Source organism: Candoia aspera, chromosome 3 (genome assembly GCF_035149785.1).
Source record: "Candoia aspera isolate rCanAsp1 chromosome 3, rCanAsp1.hap2, whole genome shotgun sequence".
Taxonomy (NCBI): Eukaryota; Metazoa; Chordata; class Lepidosauria; order Squamata; family Boidae; genus Candoia; species Candoia aspera.
This window is the reverse complement of record NC_086155.1, coordinates 93,023,014-93,043,972: the sequence shown is the minus strand read 5'-3', so window position 1 is coordinate 93,043,972 and position 20,959 is coordinate 93,023,014. Positions and strand designations below refer to the sequence as shown.

At 37.0% G+C, this 20,959-nt stretch overlaps 1 protein-coding gene across 1 annotated transcript in view; it reads right to left on the bottom strand.

Annotated features, from left to right (window-relative positions):
- Positions 1 to 805: 805 nt before the first annotated feature.
- Positions 806 to 20,959, bottom strand: part of KIF14 (kinesin family member 14) — a 43,335-nt gene continuing 23,181 nt past the window's right edge. Inside the window, exons 17-30 of the mRNA XM_063297212.1 lie at positions 19,505 to 19,652; positions 18,043 to 18,195; positions 14,333 to 14,450; positions 12,579 to 12,669; positions 12,126 to 12,252; positions 11,491 to 11,591; positions 10,019 to 10,104; positions 9,547 to 9,768; positions 9,225 to 9,409; positions 8,609 to 8,767; positions 7,837 to 7,959; positions 5,202 to 5,276; positions 4,763 to 4,901; positions 806 to 1,964 (exon numbers count right to left, since the gene is read on the bottom strand). Of these exons, the coding sequence (XP_063153282.1) occupies positions 1,591 to 1,964; positions 4,763 to 4,901; positions 5,202 to 5,276; positions 7,837 to 7,959; positions 8,609 to 8,767; positions 9,225 to 9,409; positions 9,547 to 9,768; positions 10,019 to 10,104; positions 11,491 to 11,591; positions 12,126 to 12,252; positions 12,579 to 12,669; positions 14,333 to 14,450; positions 18,043 to 18,195; positions 19,505 to 19,652 (2,101 nt within the window). The 3' untranslated portion in view covers positions 806 to 1,590. The remainder of the gene's footprint in view (positions 1,965 to 4,762; positions 4,902 to 5,201; positions 5,277 to 7,836; positions 7,960 to 8,608; positions 8,768 to 9,224; positions 9,410 to 9,546; positions 9,769 to 10,018; positions 10,105 to 11,490; positions 11,592 to 12,125; positions 12,253 to 12,578; positions 12,670 to 14,332; positions 14,451 to 18,042; positions 18,196 to 19,504; positions 19,653 to 20,959) is intronic.

The following is a 20,959-nucleotide window of genomic DNA, read 5'->3' as shown; positions in this document are numbered from 1 at the left end:
ATGAACTACTATTACAGAAACACATAAAATCAGTCCATACAGAGTAAAAATTCCAAAATGTAAATACAGTAGATGAGTAAACACCAAGGCACATGTTTCAATAGAATAGTTTAATATGGCTTTTGCACAGCATTTTAAATACCTACTGAGACAGTTAAGTTATAAAGAAAACACTTTTTTACTCCCATAAATTCTGACTACATGCAAAAATTTTATCATTCAACTTTAATGTTACAGGCATTTTACATACATATATGTGCAAGTGCTTGCGAAATCAAAGGTAGGACATGATTATGAACACAATTACACAGTCAAGCTTCAATCAAATCTGGCAATTTCTTTCCCCAATGTGAAAGCAAAATTTTTACTTTTGTTTTAACAAATAGATTTTTTACTTCCCAACCATTAAAATAGTTTATGTCAGGACAAGAATCATTTAAGGTCTTCAGTTGATGATGAGCCCTTGATTCTTCAACAGAGTGGAATTGCATTAAAACAACACAGCATGCTTTTTGCTTTCAAACTTCACTACAATACTACACTACAAAAAAAAAAAGCCAGCTGAGGGGAGCAACCATATTCAGAAACTATTTCCCTCTGGATTGATTTTATTTATGTTTATATTTATATTTATATATCCCTGAGATGACAAAAATGTGTGTGGAGGTGTTAAAAGCACTGTACCGTCACAGCAAATTTACCCCACACGTCACTGGGGACCCAGAATACTATGTATAAGCTTTCCATCTTCCTTTTTAAAGCAATTTTCAATAAAACTGTGGCTAAAGGTTGAGAGAACCTCCAGATTAGCTTTTTAATGGGGTTGAAAAATTACTACTAAATGGGAAAACATATGTGCATTTCCCACATACTACACACAAGTCCTTTCCCTGTATACTAGGCTCAGTATGCTGCCAAGGAAAGACTAGCTGCAAAATAGGATTGCATATTCCTTTCTCATTAATACCAAATGGCACAACATTAATCTAAATAAAAAAACCCTCATTTTCCAAAGAAAGGGGGAAAAAGTACTCCCTTTGAATATAGTTGGCCTAGTTATACGCAGTAAATAAAATAACTCTATCTCATTAAACATTCATAAAACTAACAGCGGTGCTCAATTAAATAATGTCTTCTTCAATATGAACTCAGAGCTTTAAAATGAATTTACTCTATTCTTGCAGAATGAATTCTAAACAGTAGATCTTTCTATCCAAATTTAATCTGCAATGAAAACAAGACCAGTTCGTACATTTGTGGACGAAGCACCCTTTACATGGTATTTTCCCCTATTTCTTTACTGAGACAAATTCAATCTACACAAACCTGTTGGTTCATATAATACCTTACATGCATTATAGGAAGAAGCACGTGCATTTGCATCTGCACATCCCAGAAAAGCAGCCTTGGCTGGTAACCATATGAACATAAGCTGAATTTCAGCTCTCCTGAGATATTCATTTGTGACACCATTACAGCAGAAAATAGAATCTTTATAGTATGTAAATATTGCTTTCTGATTGATCCCAAACACAAAGCAATAATTTATCCACAATCAATTCATTTACAATCCCAAGGTAAATGTATAATTTATACCCAATGTAAAGTTTCCCCTAAGTTTTCAGGGGTAGACCAAAGTTTATACTTCCTTTTTGGAACTGTTCTCTGCTTCTCAAAGTTTGTAGGGTGACCTCTTGCAAGCTGATTTACTTGAGATTGAGCATTAGGCATACAACCATCCTGAAGGTGGAATGAATTTTGCCCCTGTTCAAGTTCAAAACTTATAATGAGTGACTGGGCTACAGAGTTCAACTCATCCTGGTTCACGTGTGGGATTTCCTGAAGAGGACCGTCTGTTGAGCTAATAGGCAAAGTTGGTGACTGACAGAGGGCTTTGAAATTCCCAGTTAGGGTGCAGATCTTTTTAATAAAAAATCTGAATGGACTTTTGTTTCTATATGCACCTGCAGAAAACAAAAAAGGAAGTGAATAAGTCCAAAACATCCAAAAGTTAAGACGTTGAATAATTTATGCATTATTTGAAAAGAGAGAAAAAAGAAAAATAATTTATGTTCCTTTGACTTAGTTCTTTCATGAAAAAATTGTACAAAAGGCTCAATTAAGAATTATAGAAATGACTGTCAGGCTATAATTTGTTCCAATACTTGGAAATCTGTTTCCCTCAATCATCAGCCATAAAGTTGTTTTTTTTAAACTTCCAGTAAATAATAATATGTAAAAGCTGTTCATCCAGGGACCTATTTTTGCAAAGTTCAGTTTTTAAGAAGGGCACCGGGTTGTTATGGAGCAACTACATTTCTGGAAGGAAAATATATAGGAGCTGGCTTGTGTATATATTAGCAAACAAATGCAAGAATAAAAAAACGAATCAGATAGAAATAGACTTTAGTAACTGTGGAAACAGATTTCCTGCAAGTTAATCATAATGATTAATATGTGTTTGTCAGAGTTGGGAACAAGTTATGAGCTATCCAAAATTATTTGATGTATGAGATCCACTCATGTAAAGTAAAATACCTAATTTGGAAACATTGGTCGAGATAATATCATGAGACAATGTTAAGGAGAAAAGATGAGATCTGACCCAAATTAGCTATCCCTGACAAAGGGACAAATTCACAGCCATTTCAGTTTCTTGGCTCATGATATATTGTTTTGGCTGGGATAAAAGCCATAGTGACACAGAGCAGTAAAAATGTTTAATCATCATCTGATTATCTCATGTTTCTTCCGCTATAAGACCAATGAAGCATACCCTTCAAGCATACTCTCTAGAAGTACAACTCTTAGACTTTTTGCCCCATTCCCATACTTCAGCAAAATGGGAGAAGCCATAGAAGCAAAAACAATAAAAAGAAGGGAAGGGAAGGGAAGGGAAGGTTATAAAAATCTATCTATCTATCCATCCATCCATCCATCCATCCACTCCTAGTAATGGCTGAATCAAATCAAGTTAAAAAGCAAATGACTTTCATTTTATACTCTGTGTCATGTTCACCGTTTCAATGTGCTTGGTACATCGTAACGTTTCGCATGTCATTTGCCTGATACGTGTTTGATCTCGGGAGTGAGGATTCCTCGTCAGGGAGCTGTTATCTGTTGGCCGCTGGGTTGGAATGTGTTTGGGTTATCTCATGTGTTCAAGGTTGCTTTCCCAGGATGTGTGGAAAACGGTTACCAGCACCTGGGAGGGGGGTGGTTGCTATGGCTGGTAGGGGGGAGGGATTACGTTTGGAGCCAAGGGTTTTTAGTTTGTATTTGGCGCGCTTTTAGTCATTCTCAGCTTTCTCTGTATCTGCCATAATTTCCCTAATAAATCAGATTTCATTTAAGTAACCTCTTGTGAGTCTGAGTGTTTGGGATAGGCAACCATTACACTCTGCTACAATTAGGATTTACATTTTTATCCTACCCTTCTTTTTCTTAACAATCCGGTGATGTATGTAAGAAAGGAAATTTGAATTTGGGTATCCCTTTTCCTAAGCTGACTTTCTAACTCTGGAGTTTCCAGTGGGGTGCTGTTAACTATCCACGTGTTTGATTTCTCTCTTAGTGCCCTCCACTTTGCTTCTATGCAACTAGGAGTTTTTAAAACACAAGAGTCATCAGAAAATATTTCAGCTTCTGAACCTCTGAGTAAATTCAACTAACCTACTAAATAATCTTACAGCTCATGGATATAAAAGCTTTTTGTCACTGCACTTGCAGTTCTGAGCTAAAATAAGCACTGAGTTTCAAAAGTGGAGAAGTCCGAGAGAGAAGAGAGAGAACAATGCATACAGATATAATGGGAAATCAAGATGCATAGAGTCTTCGTAATGCTTTTTAAGTGAAATGTATAAGTAGAACAATACTTAACCAACCAAGCTAGGCCACAGAATGCTCAGCAAAGTTTTAACATAGAGATTAATATTAGCAATACATAATGCACAAGCCAAGTGTGTGCAATCTTATCTTGCCTCTGAGAATAATGGTAAGCAATTGGCAGATGTGGTAATCTACAATTCCCAGCAGCCTTAACGTGCATAACTGTCACATATGAGGTGCTGGGAGTTTTAGTCTGGGAACATCTGGAGGCCCACTCCTGCTTGACAATAGGAATAGCCACCATATAAATAGAGAGAGGAAATAATTGCACTACCCTTTAGTGCAAATATAGTTTTCTGGGATTCCATATATTAATGAAATCAAGTTTCACAAAAGTGCTGGCGACTTGCAGGCTTCTAAATTTTATCACACAGCAGCCTGAAGAAAAACAACCCCCCAAAAAATCTGTTTCCATTTGTCTCGTTGTCCTCCACAGTTAAGGCTTTGCAAAACTGCTTTTTTGTTATTTGTTTTTGCTTTGCATCAGTAATTTATACATCCAGTAACAAATCATACTTTTCATAAGACACAGTATACCACCATGAGCTCCTGAAGGAAAGGCAGGATATAAATTAAAGCTTAATACTTCTATCAGACTGTAATATTGCTGTTGTAAGTACTGCAGTCAAAATAACTTAAGCAACTGGCACGTTTATAGAATTACCAATGTGGGGATATGATTCCAGACAAGTGGTTTTAGAGCCATAATATTGCCAAGAATTAGAATGCCAAGGAGGTAATGAATCAGAAATAATAATAATAACAACAACAACAGCCAGTTTCCATCACAACAAATAGAGAATCCCAGCATCAGATCTTGCATCTTTGTGGCTATTCTTTCAAAGTGGCTTTGTGGGATGATAAAGGTAAATACCTTGTAATGAATGAATAATCATCTGGTAGACTTGATCCAAGCAATAATGTAATTCCAAGAATTCAGTAGCTTTATCATGTGCCTTCTTTAACTCTTGGTCAATAGATTCTTCTTCTCTTAATAGATTTGTTGCTTCATTCTGTTGGAATGAATAAAGAGTTTTCAAGAAGATTAAAACATCGCTTTTGAAAGAATAAGTCTGTATCCGAGAACTACTGAAGCCGGTAAATGTCAATGTAATGTAATGCACTAAATAATGCTTCTGTGGCCATTACATCTACACTCTAAAAGTATAAGGTGTAAAAAATGCTGGAAAATGAATGTGTCATTACGCATGTGTCAATAATATTGTGAAATGTTATATTCCAATAGTATAGTGGGAACAAAATTTCATCTCAACTTGTGAAAAATGTAATAGATAAAAGGAGTTTTTACTTACTTTTTTACACTCAGACATGATCTCTTCAAGGTATTTAGCCAATTCAGTTGCTTTATTCTTCATTTGATTCTGAACCTGAAAAGAAAATATTAAGCAGTTAATATTTTGAATAATAGAATGTGACTCTTAAAGCAGCTGCTTTAATAAATATCAGAGAGGTATTGGGCTTATGCAAGGTTCAAAGCAATTCTTCCAAATAATTTCCCAAGCATGTAACTGTAAACTACTTGGAAGAGCTGCATAACAGTGCGGTACAGAAGTAGGTTAATACATAAATTAAATAAATACATCTGTAACACTTTGTTAGACAAGCCAAGACATATGAACACTTTATAAGGGGAGGCTGCATACACTAGAGATTGTGCACACAAAAATTCACTGACAAATACACTGAGTGGATGGGGAGAAAAAAAGCTACTTACAAATGCAATTCACCCTAGGAATAGGATCCCACAACTTAGTGTGTATGAATAGGGTATGGGTTTGACTTCAAGAATTCGGAAGAACAAAAATTAAATAGGATCATGATTAAAATAGTTTCTCTCCATATTTTCTCCAGGACCTAAATTGATCATACCTACAACTGCACATCATTTAAAATTTTGCTTCAATACTTTTTTCTAATTAAGCATAATTTGTATCATTTGTTGTACTAAGAGAATTAAGATTTACCTTCTGTCAGGTCTATCTGGAACTGCTGAATGTTTTGTAGTTTCAGCAAAAATATCTAACACTGTATCATATCTGAAGATTATTCTTTCAATATATCTTGTCATATAATGCCAGGTGAAGAGCAGGGAATTCTTTAAATATACCTCAAAGGTCATTTTCAAATCCAAATACCTATGATATTTTTTAAATTTCATTAGGCTGGATCCTGAAATCCCTTCAGAAGGGTTCTACTATTGGCAGAAGTAGTCTTTGGGCATTTTCTGAATAGTCTTTCTCTGAATAACAAGTGTTCCTGCCACATTGCAGACCATTTAAAGCGGTCTGTAATATGATATCATTTGGGATGTCAACTGCTTAAAGAAAAAGAATTTTCAAATTTTACTGCCAAAGTCCTTTTCTAATAGGTCTTTGTATTTGGCTGGTATACTTGGGAATAAGAGTTCTAAATAAAAATACATTTAAAATTATTATAGATATAATAACAATCACAAGAAAAAATACATCTCATTAATAATAAGATTGGGTTTTTTTAGAGAATAATTAAACCAGGAATTTTCTACCCTACAAAAGCAACAAAGCCAAATCAGGATATGAAAAAGTAAAATAGTAAATAAAGCACTGTAATTGATTAAATTGCTTTCGGATAGTACTACATGAGAGTGAATGTGTGCTGTTTCACAAAGTACGGTGCTCACATCTTCAAAGCTAATTTGAAACTGAACTTGGCAATGGAAATCACATCCTTATATACTACCTGTATTCAGTAGGGTGCAGCCATGTAAATGATGGTTAATAACCTAGTTACCTATTTAAATTATTCTAGCAGGTATTCCTGCTGCTCTGTAATGGACAGGTTTGTATAAATTTATCTTCTGGGGTCAAGAAATGAAGAGTGTCAGCCTTAGACTACAGGGACACAACTATGGGAACTTCTCAAGAAGTTTATTTATGTTATTCATTCAATTATTTTATTTTTTATATACCCCCGTGCTCCATATGGACTCACAACAGTGCACAATAAGAAAACAAAATAATCATAATAAAAAAACAGAATACAGAAATAATAATACTTAAAATGGTTAAAACATGTATAACTAGAAATAATAGTAATAGGTATACTGATGCCAGATCTCAAATAAATGCCTTTCTGCACAATTCAGTTTTTAAAGCTTTTCGAAAGGTCAGGGGTGATGCCGCTGCCTGGATTTCTGATGGCAGGCTGTTCCACAGGATGGGTGCTGTTGTGGAGAACAAAATCTTTCTGCTCTCTCCACCCACCCGGATCTCACATAAGGGAGGAATATTCAGCATCCCAACCTGAGACATGTGCACTGAACAGGTAGGATCTATTTGAAATAAACAATCCTGCAGGTATACGGGTGCCAAGCCATGTAAGATTTTTAAGATCAAACTCATCACTGTGAATTGTACCCAGAAGTCTATCAGTAGCCAGTGCAGAAACTGAAGCAGAATTATTATTGTGAATAACAGCTCTCATTGGCCCCAAGTAGCTGCTACACTTTAGACCAAGTGCAGCTTCTGAGTAGTTTTTAAAGGCAGCCCCATGAGAAGTACACTGTAGTAATATAACTAACAGCTGATAAGGATGTGGGTTACTCTTTGACTTGGCCCCCATATTGTTTGTGTCTCCAGCATACCACTCAAACCAAATTGGCCTTCATTCCCAAAAGTCTGTTTACCTTGCAATAGACAGCTTTCCTCTCCCATATACAGATAGCTATGTTTTTGTTTGGCATAATAGATGTCATAATAAGGCAAAAACAAATCCAGTCAGGAATTACTTATGAAGATGCAGTTATGTATATGAGAGCAGCCAACATATTCTAGAAATTCTCAATAAAATCAAGGTGAAGCTTGTCAAAACATTATTAAAGTTGTGACAGACTTAAAAATACGCTTCCCCCAGGATGTTGAAAAGAAAAAAATTTTATGTCCACATCACCTCATTTTGTGGGTACCATTTTGAGAGTTCATTCTGCATTGTCCTGCATGTTTTCTGTATATAATCTAAAAGGTGCCTCAGTCCCAAATCTACTCCATCACAGATATCTGGTATGAACCGTTTCTGAAAGACAGAAAGACAGGGAAAAAAATACAAAATAAAAACTCAGTTATAGTTTTCTAATAGCAATGAATGCCTATAACGGGTAATGAATGCCTATAATGGGAAACAATTCAGTGCCCATTTATAGAAACAACACCATGGCTATTTGACAGAACCATCTTTAGAAATTTATTTATTTATTTATTTTATTTCTATACCACAATCAAAGCAGGGGGCATCATAGTCCAACATCATAAAACATACATGGAAGGATAAATAAAAGATCTGAGGTAAACAGTAAGTGGTAATTAGGAAAAAAACCAAAACCAACGTCCTTTCTAAAACAACTGGGTCAATGTATTAGCATCATCCCATTAATCCAAACAAGCCTTCCAGAAAAGTTCTGTTTTAACCAGTTTCCAGAACACTATCAATGTTGAGTCAAATCAAGACAAAAAAACTCACTTGCTGGATTCAGCCCCCACCCCCCCGACTTAAGAGAAGTGAGGGACCTACAGTAGTTTTTCCTGGAATGTGCACACTGGGCAGGTCAATTCTGGCCAAAGATAGAAAGCCTGCAGTAACCTTGACACCAAGCCATATCGTCCATTCACTTTTTATACACATGCACACACACACATACACATAAATACACACGGCCTTACTTTACCTTTGCGTTGCTTTCATCACCTCCATTTTCAGCTGCAAAATGTAGATCTGAGCCAGTCACTGCTGCCATATGTCCTACACATTTAGCAAGGTGTTTCAATATTTGCATTGTTTTCTTCTGTGCCTCTGCTACGACTGATGACAAGTCTGCACAACCACCCTAGAAGATAAACATACAGGTATTCATTTCATTTCATTTCATTTCTATCCCACCTTTATTATTTTTATAAATAACTCAAGGTGGTGAACATACCTAACGCGCCTTCCTCCTCCTATTTTCCCCACAACAACAATCCTGTGAGGTGAGTTGGGCTGAGAGAGAGTGACTGGCCCAAGTTCTAGTCCCAGCCGGCTTCCATGCCTAAGGCGGGACTAGAACTCTCAGTCTCCTGGTTTCTAGCCCATTGCCTTAACCACGAGACCAAACTGGTACAGCATGAGGAAGTGTTTGGTATTTGAATTTTCCTCGCTCATTCCAGTTCACATGGTGAAAACAGCATAAACTAAATTACTGGTTCAACATCTAAGCTGTAACATATGGTGGTATGTATAGATTGATTTAAACAATACTTCCAGTACTGATATTTATAAAGGCCACCTGCAAGGAGATCCCTTACCTGGAAGAGCAACTGAAGATATCCTCCCAAATGTTTTACATCTTCCCTTAGTTCATCAATTTTTTTTACAAAATCATCATTTTTTCGGAAATTGTTCAGCCATTGATTAGTCAGAACCACCAGCTGTTGGAAAGCTGATGTAATTACAATGCTGCAGGACTGAGCAGCTTGATCAACAGTGAAAACTAAACACACAGATAAAATCCTCAATTAGAATGCAAATTGTTTTGAAATAAGGTGTTAAAGAGGGAATTGGGGAAAATTTATAGCCCATTACGTTTAAATTAAAACAATCTGATTTGTGTTTAAAAATAGAACTTACAGTTCTCTGGATTTTCTTCAGCTTGTTCATAAGCTTTTGTCATAGCAGTGACTCTAGTATATATTGTAATCAAAGTTTTTAAAAGACTTTGCGCCATGCTTTCTTCTTCTTGATGAACCTGTCCCAGTACATCCAAAGCTGAACTTATCAGTTTTTTACAAATGCCTGGTACAAATGATTCAGGAGGATCTGCGATCAGACTGGCCAACGTATCAGTTGTGCCTAGGATAAAAGAAGACTTGAGCATCATGATAACTACTATGAATTTCTTTATTTTTAATCAGGTTTACCCTCTGCAAAAGAAATAATTTTTTAAAAAATTACTTGAAAGAGGAAAGAATATATAAAAAAAACATAAAATGTAAGTTTTTAAAACCTTTATAAAACTTCAAGGACTTTTACAGAAGGCCACTAAAATAAAAACAGTGATTAAAAACAACTTTTGAAGGGCAGAGCTTTATAATACACATACCTGTTACATATGAATTGTGCAGTTTCACCTTTATCCCAGACAAACACCCAGAGATTCGCTTGCTCTTTCTCAAACTTCTACTTCTCCTGAAATTAAGCAAGAACCAAGTAAAAAAAAATCATACATATTTTCCCTGGTTTCTATTAACATTCTAAAATTGTCTTTTTTTTTTGTATTTGTGTTTCTAGGTATGTTGTGTATTTAAGAAAAAATTATTTTGCTGTTCATCTCCAAAACAGGAGTCTGCCAAAGCTGCTTACAAAATATGGAAATCTAACCGTTGAGCACCTAAACAAGCTAAAAATCAACAGCAGCAGCAAAACCCAAAACCCTCACAAGAACAAAACCCCAAAAAAATATTTTACAAAATTAAGGAATTAAGTTAATTGCTATTACATACATATATATTACTGGATGAAATCAGTAACAATTCTAGGAAAACCAGTATTCTTAGTCAGCCTGCATTCCCATTACTGCAGGGTCAGCTACATACCAGTCAATCAACTTTCATTTCCAGGGAGGCGTGGCTTTGAGTCACATACAGAGGTAGTGTACCTAAGCCCCTTCTTCCTTGCTGGAGAAAGGAAAATTGGGATTCCTTTTAAACAAAGGCAGAACTGGAGAAGAGGACAGAGGAAAAAGCTGGGAAGTGAGGGTGGAAAAGTGAGATTTACTATCTTCCCAAACACTCCTGGAAGTCCAGGAAAACTGAAGCTGAGGGACAGTTGCTTCAGGTGAGGTTATTTCTGAAGAAAGAGGTTTAAAAATTTAATTTCTCTGTACAAGTTCAGTATTTGCTTGGATTCCCAGCCTTTCTATTCTTCAGTCTGGGTTTTTTTAAAGATGTAGATGTTTTCTGATTCTAATAAATTGGAAACTTTCCTCACTTTCCTTGGATTCTGGCAGAATCTTCCTCTGGAGTAGACCAGCAGCTGCTGGGAGTATAACATATTCTTTGATGAATTTTAAGTGAAGCTGCTGTTTTTCTCATAATCTGAAGAGCTCCATGGCTATATTCTTAAAAAGGAATATTTTTATTCCTTTTTAAGAATATAGCCATCTGCATTTTAATATTTAAGTTTAAGAAGTTATTTTTGTTTCATTTTCTCTTTTTCTCTTTTAGAATAAAGTTTGATTTTGTTTATTGCTGATAAGATTTCCCTCCCAAGTAGGGAAAGAAGGGTTGAACCTCTAGTCACATGCTTATATGTTACTTGGTCAGGAGGTAGCATTCTTGAAATTACTTCCATTTTTAACTTTTTGATACAGTATTTGATTGTGGAGTCCGTGGTGCTCTCTGAGCTTGGCTGTTTGCTTGCAGGCGTTTCATTACCAGACTAGGTAACATCATCAGTGCACTGATGATGTTACCTAGTTGGGTAATGAAACGTCTGCAAACAAACAACCTTTGGGAACTACAGTGTAGTGATCTTGAGACATAATTTGACACTGTTATATAGGGCATTATTTACCTCTTTGTAGAAATAGAACAACTGGATACATTTGAAAAATCAGGTTCCCATTCATCAGTAGGATCATAAAAAATCTCATCAGCTTCCTCAGTGCTGTTCATCTTGAAAATAAAGGAATTGGTTTTCGTAAAAGTCGTTTCCACAGTTTAATACTAAAGGCAGCACTCATCAACTTATATTAAGATACGATCACATGTTAAAATGCAGGATTAACCTACTATTTTTAAAACTCATACTCAAAATGCATTACTCTTTCCACAAAGATTAAAACCTATGGAAGACTTTCTCACATATCATACCTCTAAATGTAGGCCTGCCCAACACAATGTATATCAGGATCCCTATAAGTAATTGATAAGTAACCATTTATAACTGAAGGTAAGTACTTCAGCTAACATATCTTGCTCAGAACCCATACTGGCACTCATAAAAAAATGAATCAAATCCTTTCTGCATAATTTTTTCTTAAATGAATTTACTGAGAACTTAAAGTGACTTACAGGAGCATAGACACATTCCTTTCTCTGAAGTTTAATGAGTCTTCCTGAAGTCAGGCAGCCTTAACAAATCTAATGAATAATAAAATAAAAAATAAAAGCAATAGGAAGCATTTCAGGCTTTTTTCTTAAACAAACCTCATACGCTTCTTTCATTGCAGCCAGCTTGTCTTCGAATTTCTCAAGGCTCCAGAAAGTTGCAACACCCAGCCTGATGTTACGGACCTGTACTTGAAGGCCATTTTCTTTAGCCATTACATCATGTCTGATAAAAGAACACAACTAACTTACTCCCAGAACATAAAGCGACAATCACCATCTGATGCACCCCCTTTATAACTGACAGTTGCAGGGGGGGCAGGGAAGGAGTTGTATTTTATAGGCTGATAAGATAACAAAGTATATCGGTGCTCAATGTTGGAACGCAACTTTTACAAATAGCCAAATTTGGGAGCATTTTTAGAAACTCTTCAGACTACAAATGCCCCTCTGAAATATAGCTTTAATTCGATTGCTTAAAGGCAATCATTAAATTACAGTAACTAAAAGGCATACAAGGAACAACTTCCAGTATTTTAGTCAAGAACATACCTACAAAAAACAGTGTGCTTGTCAAGTTTACTGCTGATTGTGTTAGCCTCTCTCAGCATCACAGACAGTTTCAAAGAATCCCAGTTTGGCTCTGCAAAATATTTTTGGAAAAGTTTTAGCAACTCTGGGAATTAAAGCGAAAAGTTCTTATTTGTAAGAGCACCAGCATGCTATTTGTCAACTCCTTTAATTTTTTTCCAGGTTTTATAGCTCTCTGAACACAAATAAAAATAAAGATCCGAATATTTTTCTGTATTTGTAAGCACCCAAATCTCATTCCACAGAGACAGTTCTATCATTTCTTCTTTTAAATTTGTCCTGCTGTAGCAGGTACAATTCTGGTAGATTCTAGAGATCACATTTTCAGGCATCCTAGTATCCACAGAGAAATTCCTCCTGTAGTCCCTTCGAGCTCATCAAAACTCTCTCTTAAAAATACATATGCCCTATTATACCAATTATATTTCTATAGGTTTGCAATTAAAACAGCATCCTATTATAGCAATAAGTTTTAGCCTTTTTTCCCAATGACCTCTGGATTTTGTACTACTCTAGGATGTTTCACAGCAAGTTCTGTTACAGGGCCTTTTTTACTAACAGATAGGACTGATACAGTTAGGAACGACAAATCACCATCAAGGTTTGGCATGGAGCGAAGCTCTTACCTATTTCTGCACCTGTCTCTTTTCCCAAGAACTGTTCAAATGCAGACTAAATACAGTAGACTCTCAGTTAACCGGCACCCATGGGGATTGGTAGATGCTGGATAAATGTAGTTTCTGGTTGCTTGAGAGTTACTATTAAACCCTAATACCCACTAGATGGCAGCAGAGAGATACAGATTTCTTTCACTGGTTGCTTGAGCGTGCCGGTTTTGTTTTGTTTTTTATTGCTTGAGAGTGCTGATTCTATTTTTTTTCCCCGGCTGCTTGAGAGTGCCGGTTGCTTGAGTTCCAGTTAACTGAGAGTCTACTGTAGTAGCTGCCACTGCATCCAGAACCAAAATCCAGAATAGGTTTGGCAATTTGGTACACACTTATCAAGAAGTTAATTCTACTAATGGGGCTTGCTTGAGAATGGAGACTTGTGACAGGATTACAGGGTGAAAAGAACTCCTTTCAGTATGTGAAAAGGTTTGCTTGTCCTCCACACAAAAATAGTGATTAGTCTGAAGTCAATATGCAGTTCCCAGATGCTGTGACAGAAAAATGTATTTCCATTACAAAGAAGGGAAGGGGCCCTTCCCAGAGGTCTGCTAGAAAACAGTTATGTTACTTATTTAAATCCATTAATATTTATCTATGGGCAAGTACCAGACTGATAATTTCATTACATTATAGCCATACTGTCATGGTTCCCGTTCCAATGTTCCTGTGAACATCGTAACCAGTTCCCATGCCATGCTGGTGCTGACACGTGTTACTGTTCGGGAGGGTGCTGCTTTCGTTCTTTTGTACCAGGCACTGATGTAGAGGCTTTGCAATGTCTATTTGGGTTATCTCGCCTGTTCAAGGACACTTTCCCGAAGACCGGCAGGAACCATTAGGAACACCTGCAGGCTGCAGGGAGTGGACTTTTTCTGACTCTGGGGGGAGGGATTGGAACTGTTTAAGCTTTAATTGTTTGAAAGACCCGCGCTTTTGCCATTCTCAGCTTTGCTCTTGAACTTGCATACTATTCAGTAATAAATCAGATATCCATAAGCTTCTTGTGTGAGTCTGGTTGGAAACTGGGTAGGCTTTCATCACACATACCTTTATTCCTGTTTCCCTGACTCTGCTGAAGAATTTCCACTTCTTGAGCAATTTTCTGCTTCTCAGCCTCCAGAGCTTCAAGAATCTTGACATGACGAACTGTGTGATCTTCTAAAACCTAAAACAAAGTCAGGATGGGGAGTGTTCTTGGCAAAAGCTTTCAAAACCAGAGGATGCAATTTAATAGGATGGTATACAGGAGTGTCTTCAGGGTATGGTCAAAAAAGGCAAGATAGAGGCCACAACAGTGTGATTAAATGTACATTAAAAATGGGTGGAGCTTCAACTGCACTGTCACGGCTGCAATCTTGATTTTGACTACACCACGGCCTGAGGATACAGGGCCAGGTTATTTGCAGGACTGCCTCCCCCTGAGTGGTCTGCCTGTCCCAGTAGGTTAGATAGGGTGGGTGCACTCCAGGTCCCTTCCCTAAAATGTTGTTACGTAGTGGGACCTCGGAGGCACTCCTCCTCCATGGCCACCCAGGACCTTTGGAATAGCCTCCCACCTGAGATTCAGAGGAGCCCTACTCTTTAAGCCCTCAAGAAGGTCATCTTCTCCGAAGCATTGAGCTAGGATGGGGTTGAGTTAGAAGGTTAACAGTACAGATGGTTCTAGAACCTTGGTGGGAAGGGTATGATGTGTTTTTATGTTGCTGTTTTTACTGATTACTGTGAACCGCCTAGCAACACCACATGAGATAGGCAGCCACATAAGTTCTTCAGATAAGTAAACAAATCCCTGGTGGTACACCATTTCAGATCTGAAGGCAAAAAGTTGCTTCAGAAAGCGTAGTCATGCATATGTAGCACCTCTCTCCAGCTCCTTACATCAAATCTGTATTTTCCTGGGATTGCGCCACAGCTGCTGTGGGAAGCAAAATGGTCCCTGGAAAAGATCCAGCTGGTGTTGTTTCTTTTTCAGACTTTACCGATTTTGTCAACAGATTTACCATTTAAAAAATGGCAGAGAGATATTTCAAAATTTATTTGGCAAGGCAAGAAACCAAGAATTAAATATAAATTGTTGCAAGATGCCAAAGAACGAGGAGGTTTGGGTCTGCCTAATTTGAAATTGTATTTTGATGCCTGTTGTTTGCTTTGGACGAAGGAATGGATTACTTTGGAGAACAAAAAATTACTACAGCTTGAAGGACATGAATTAAAATTCAGGTGGCATGCCTACTTATGGTATGATAAAGTTAAAGTTAACAAGGATTTTAAAAATCATTTTGTTAGGAGTGCCATACTGACAATCTGGAATAAATATAAGGTAAGACTGTCTCATAATATACCATTATGGTTGTCACCTCAAGAAGCATTTGTTAGTAAAAATGTGGGAGGAATAAGTTGGTTAAAATATAAAGACTTGTTAATTTTAAAGATGGGCAACCTAACCTTAAAAAAGGGAAATGTTACAGTTGGAAGGTTTTACATGTCATTGGTTCACCTATGCACAATTGTTAGAACTTTTTAAAGTGGATAAAAATAATTATAAATTTGTTAATGAAATAACTCAGTTTGAAATGGAACTTTGTATAAATGATGAACATGTTATTACTAAAATGTACAAAATCTTGTTACAGATGAATTTGGAAGATGAACTGATTAAAGAATGTATGATTAAATGGGCTAAGAACTTCAGATATAATATTAAGTTGGAGCAATGGGAAAATATGTGGAATAAAGGTTTGAAATTCACTTTGAATTACAATTTAAAAGAGAATTTTTATAAGATGATGTATTGTTGGTATTTAACTCCCAGTAAGTTGTCAAAAATGTATAATGGTGCAATTAATGTCTGTTGGAAATGCTTACAGGGTGAAGGAACCTTTTATCATATCTGGTGGACTTGTGAGAAGGCTAAAAAGTTCTGGGATCAAATACGTATTACTATTCAAAAGATTCTTAAAGTTAATATAAAAAAACAAACCAGAACTGTTTCTTCTGGGTTTGATGGAGAAGGAGTTAGAGAAACAACATGGAGTTTTGCTTTTATACACGATTACAGCTGCAAGACTTTTATATACACAATGATGGAAAGATCCACAAATACCTACGGTTGAAGATTGGATTGTTAAATTAATGGACTTGGCTCAAATAGCTAAACTAAGAGCACTAATAAGAGAACACTCTGTTTCTGGATTTATATCTATTTGGCAACCACTTTTAGAGTACTTGCTTGTGGTAGAAAAAAAATGAAATTTTGTTCTTGGGTTTTAGTGATTAAATGGTTTGCTTTATTAGAAATAATGTTACTATGGTCTAATTAATGGTAAGAGATTACATTTGTAAATTTATCTATATCTGCATTGGAGAAGGGAGGAAGTCACTTTCTGTCTGTTTTCTGTCTATTGACACTTTTATAGGTTTTTTTCTTTTTTCTTTAGTTCTATTCTCTATCTTTTCTATACTTTCTAGTTTGTATTTTAATTATACTTTGAAAAATAATAAAGCTCTTTAAAAAAAAAAGGAAAAGATCCAGCTGCTTAAAGAGTTGAGACAAGTGCTAGAGAGATGCTCCCACACACTCCCAAACACCTTTTTCCCTTCTGAATCGAAGAGTTGTATAATTGTATTGGGTAGTTCCCTGCCTCTATCATCTCTCCCTGAAAAGAGGCTGACAACCAGCAAGAGACATATTCTGCGGAATATCAGTGTTGATAAGCCCTTTTATCCAGCTTCCCAGATTTTCTATATACTAGAGAATTTTATTGCTTTTTTAAGTTTATTATGGTTATTATTACTATTCTAAATTTAAGTTTTATTCAAAGAGAGATGTGAGTACCAAAGAAAGAAATAATTATTCAATGGTTCCATCCTTGAAACATCCTCGAATACCATCTGAGGCAGGGTTTCTCAACCAGGGTTCCGTGGAACCCTAGGGTTCCATGAGAGGTCACTAGGGGTTCCCTGGGAGATCTCGATTTATTTAAAAAATTATTTCAGATTCAGGCAACTTGATATTAAGGAGGTAAATTTCAGTCTTTATTTTTAGTTTTAGTTTAAGAACACTGTTAATGCATATATACAGGCTTACACACAAAACATATATAATAATTTTATAACCTCTGGCCTGTATTTGAGCCTGAACGTGCAGGGGTTCCCCAAGGCCTGAAAAATATTTCAAGGGCTCCTCCAGGGTCAAAAGGTTGAGAAAGGCTGATCTAAGGGGTCCCAGGAAGCATGCTTTCTCTCTCATGGTGCCTTACCCAGGGAATGGTATCCCCCTCACCCCCCATTCATGTTGCCCTGATCCTGCTGTCCTTCAAGGGAATCTTGAAGACCTGAGTTTTTCCCCAGGCCCTGGGGTAAAGACTAGTTTTCTTTTATTGTCTTATATTATTGGATCTTGTTCTTCTTTTTTAGATTTTATTCATTTTATCAAGTTGTGCCATCTTATTGAGGATTTTTTTTTTTACTGGTGGTAAAGAGTTGATTGAGTAAAGAGTCAGTTGAGTTGGGCAGCTCTATAAATGTGATAATTAATTAATGAATTTTGATTCCTGCTCATAAGACTCTAAATATCTAACACTGCAGGCTTACAGCCTCGACATAAGCCTGGATAACATATTAGCAATACTGTTAATTTTTCTACTACTTTCATGGATTTTGTGGAAGAGGTCAACTCAAGGACATCTGAGACTCACTCATTTTCTTGAAGATACCGGAGAAAAGTAATAGCAAATGAAGTTACTCTGTCCATTTACCTCTCTGGCAGCTAGTGTCTCTATTTCCAATCGCTTCTTGTTGAAGTTTACTTCCAGCTCAAGGCCTCGCTTTGCTTTCTCCAGTTCCTCAATTTTGTTCACAGCCACCTGATTATTCATTTCCTGTAATTGTTTCCTACGGCATTCCTCTTCCTAAAAAATAAAGGAGACTGAATCATAGGTACCAACATAAAGATGCTTTACTCCCTAAAAGCCACTGCCCAAAATGAACAATATTTTATTATTTTACATACGTGTATGGAATGGAGAAAAAGACTTCTTTATGCATTTTCCCCTTTCCTCTATATCTGTTCTTTTAGTACTGTGTAATAGTCCTATCCTCATTAGCAAAGACGCAGACCAAATATAAAGATATAAACCCCACTGAATTGTTGCCACAGGAACAAAGGATGCTCACTGCCCAATAGAAGCCATTACATTGGGACACAGTGGAACAACAATTGAAGAAAAAAAGAGAAAATTTGGGGTGGAGAATTAGCACTTTACAGCTTTTATTATTTGGCTGTGGGGAAGGCTGTTATGAAGCTAAAACGGTTTGGGTGCAGATGTGTCTGTATTAATGTAAACCATCTAACTTCAGGGCTAAAAACCACAGGTGTCACATATTACAATTAACAGAAGTTTTGAATGAAGAAAAGGTTCCATCTCTCTCCTGAAAGTATCATGATTTATGACTTCATCCATTCAGATAAGTAGATGCAGGTGGCCTTCTTTATCTGCAGGGTTATTAGGCATGGGATAACATATTACTGGTTGGTAAATGCAGACCAGATTGCCTTATCTGCAGCAAAGGGGTTCAAGAATCTGCTGTTTCTGGCATGGATTCTCTTTGAAGGAGGACTTTTGGACTTGTGTTTCTTGTATGTTTTGCATACGCATAAAGTCCATCTCTTCAAGGTCCTGTTGGGCTGGAAAAGAACCCCTGCAAATAACAAGGTGCCCCTGTATAGGAACAAAGATCAGATGCTGCAGAGATGAAAGGCTGGCTGAATGGGAAATGAAATTAACTGGTAAGCCAACGTAACAACTGGATAGACAGCTTCAACAAGGAGGCTTAAGGGGGAAAAAAACTTACTGCAATTTGCTTGCAAACTCACCACCTACTTATATTACGGTTTCTATCTTTATTCTCTGACTCATATAGTCACTGTAGATGTGAGGATGTACACCAGGGTTTCTCAACCTTGACAACTTTAAGATATGTGGACTTCAACTCCCAGAATTCTGGGAGTTGAAGTCCCTATATCTTAAAGTTGCTAAGGTTGAGAAACCCTGATGTATACTAACATAAGCTTACTTGCATTTCAAGGTTTATCCAAATTCCAAGATGTGTATTTTGATAGAGATGGTGATATACTGCCCTAAGTTCCCACATTAGGATCACTTGCTGTTGCATTCCTGATTCAGGTACTGCTTTATAAAAATATCAGTAATGACCTACCAGTCGCACTTCTAATGATTTTATCTGGGTCTCATAATTTTGTTGCTGAGCACTAAGTTCTTCCTGAGCCATTTCTTTTGCAAGTTGGATCCCTTGCATCATTTCTTCCTTAGCTTTCAGCCGTGCTTCTTCTATTTCTAATTCAAGCCTAGAAGAATTTTTTAAATTAATGCTACAATTTATACCTAAAAAGTAGCAATTGTTTTATGACATTTTAAGAAAAATAGTACATACAAAAGAGTAAAAATCTATATATGCTAATATAATTTTTGAATATTCCCAAAGAGGAGGTGTTATTTTCAACTTCTAAGGAAATGTAACTTCAGCAAAGGATCGTTACCTTGTCGTGGTGCTGGAGCTTCAGCACCTCAGTGATGCCATGAGCTAAACCGTGAAGGGCCACCCAAGACGGGAAGGTCATGACAGAGAGGTCAGACTAAATACAGTCCCTTGGGAAGGTAATGGCAACCCACCCCAGTATTCTTGCTGTGAAAACTAAATGGATCAGTACAACCAGAGATATGTCGGTGTACCATCGGAAGATGAGACCCCCAGGTCGGAAGATGGTCACAATGCTACTGGGGAGGAACAGAGGACGAGTTCAACTAGCCCCAGACGTGATGATGCAGCTAGCTCAAAGCCGAAAGGACGGCTAGCGGCCGACGGTGCTGGTGGTGAATGGCGAATCCGATGTTCTAAGGATCAACACACCATTGGAACCTGGAATGTAAGATCTATGAGCCAGGGCAAATTGGATGTGGTTATTGGGGAGATGTCAAGATTAAAGATAGACATTTTGGGCGTCAGTGAACTGAAATGGACTGGAATGGGCCACTTCACATCAGATGACCACCAGATCTACTACTGTGGACAAGAGGACCACAGAAGAAATGGAGTAGCCTTCATAATTAATAGTAAAGTGGCTAAAGCAGTGCTTGGATACAATCCAAAAAATGATAGAATGATCTCAATTCGAATTCAGGGCAAGCCATCTCACATTACAGTGATCCAAACATACGCCCCAACCACAGATGCTGAAGAAGCTGAAGTAGAGCAGTTCTATGAGGATCTGCAGCACCTACTGGACAACACGCCTAAAAGAGATGTTATTTTCATCACGGAAGACTGGAATGCTAAGGTGGGCAGTCAAATGACACCTGGAATTACAGGTAAGCATGGCCTGGGAGAACAAAACAAAGCAGGACATAGGCTGATAGAATTTTGCCAAGACAACTCACTCTGCATAACAAACACTCTCTTCCAACAACCTAAGAGACGGCTTTATACATGGACTTCACCAGATGGACAACACCGAAATCAGATTGACTACATCCTTTGCAGCCAAAGGTGGCGGACATCTATACAGTCGGTAAAAACAAGACCTGGAGCTGACTGTAGTTCAGATCACGAACTTCTTCTTGCACAATTTAGGATCAGACTAAAGAGATTAGGGAA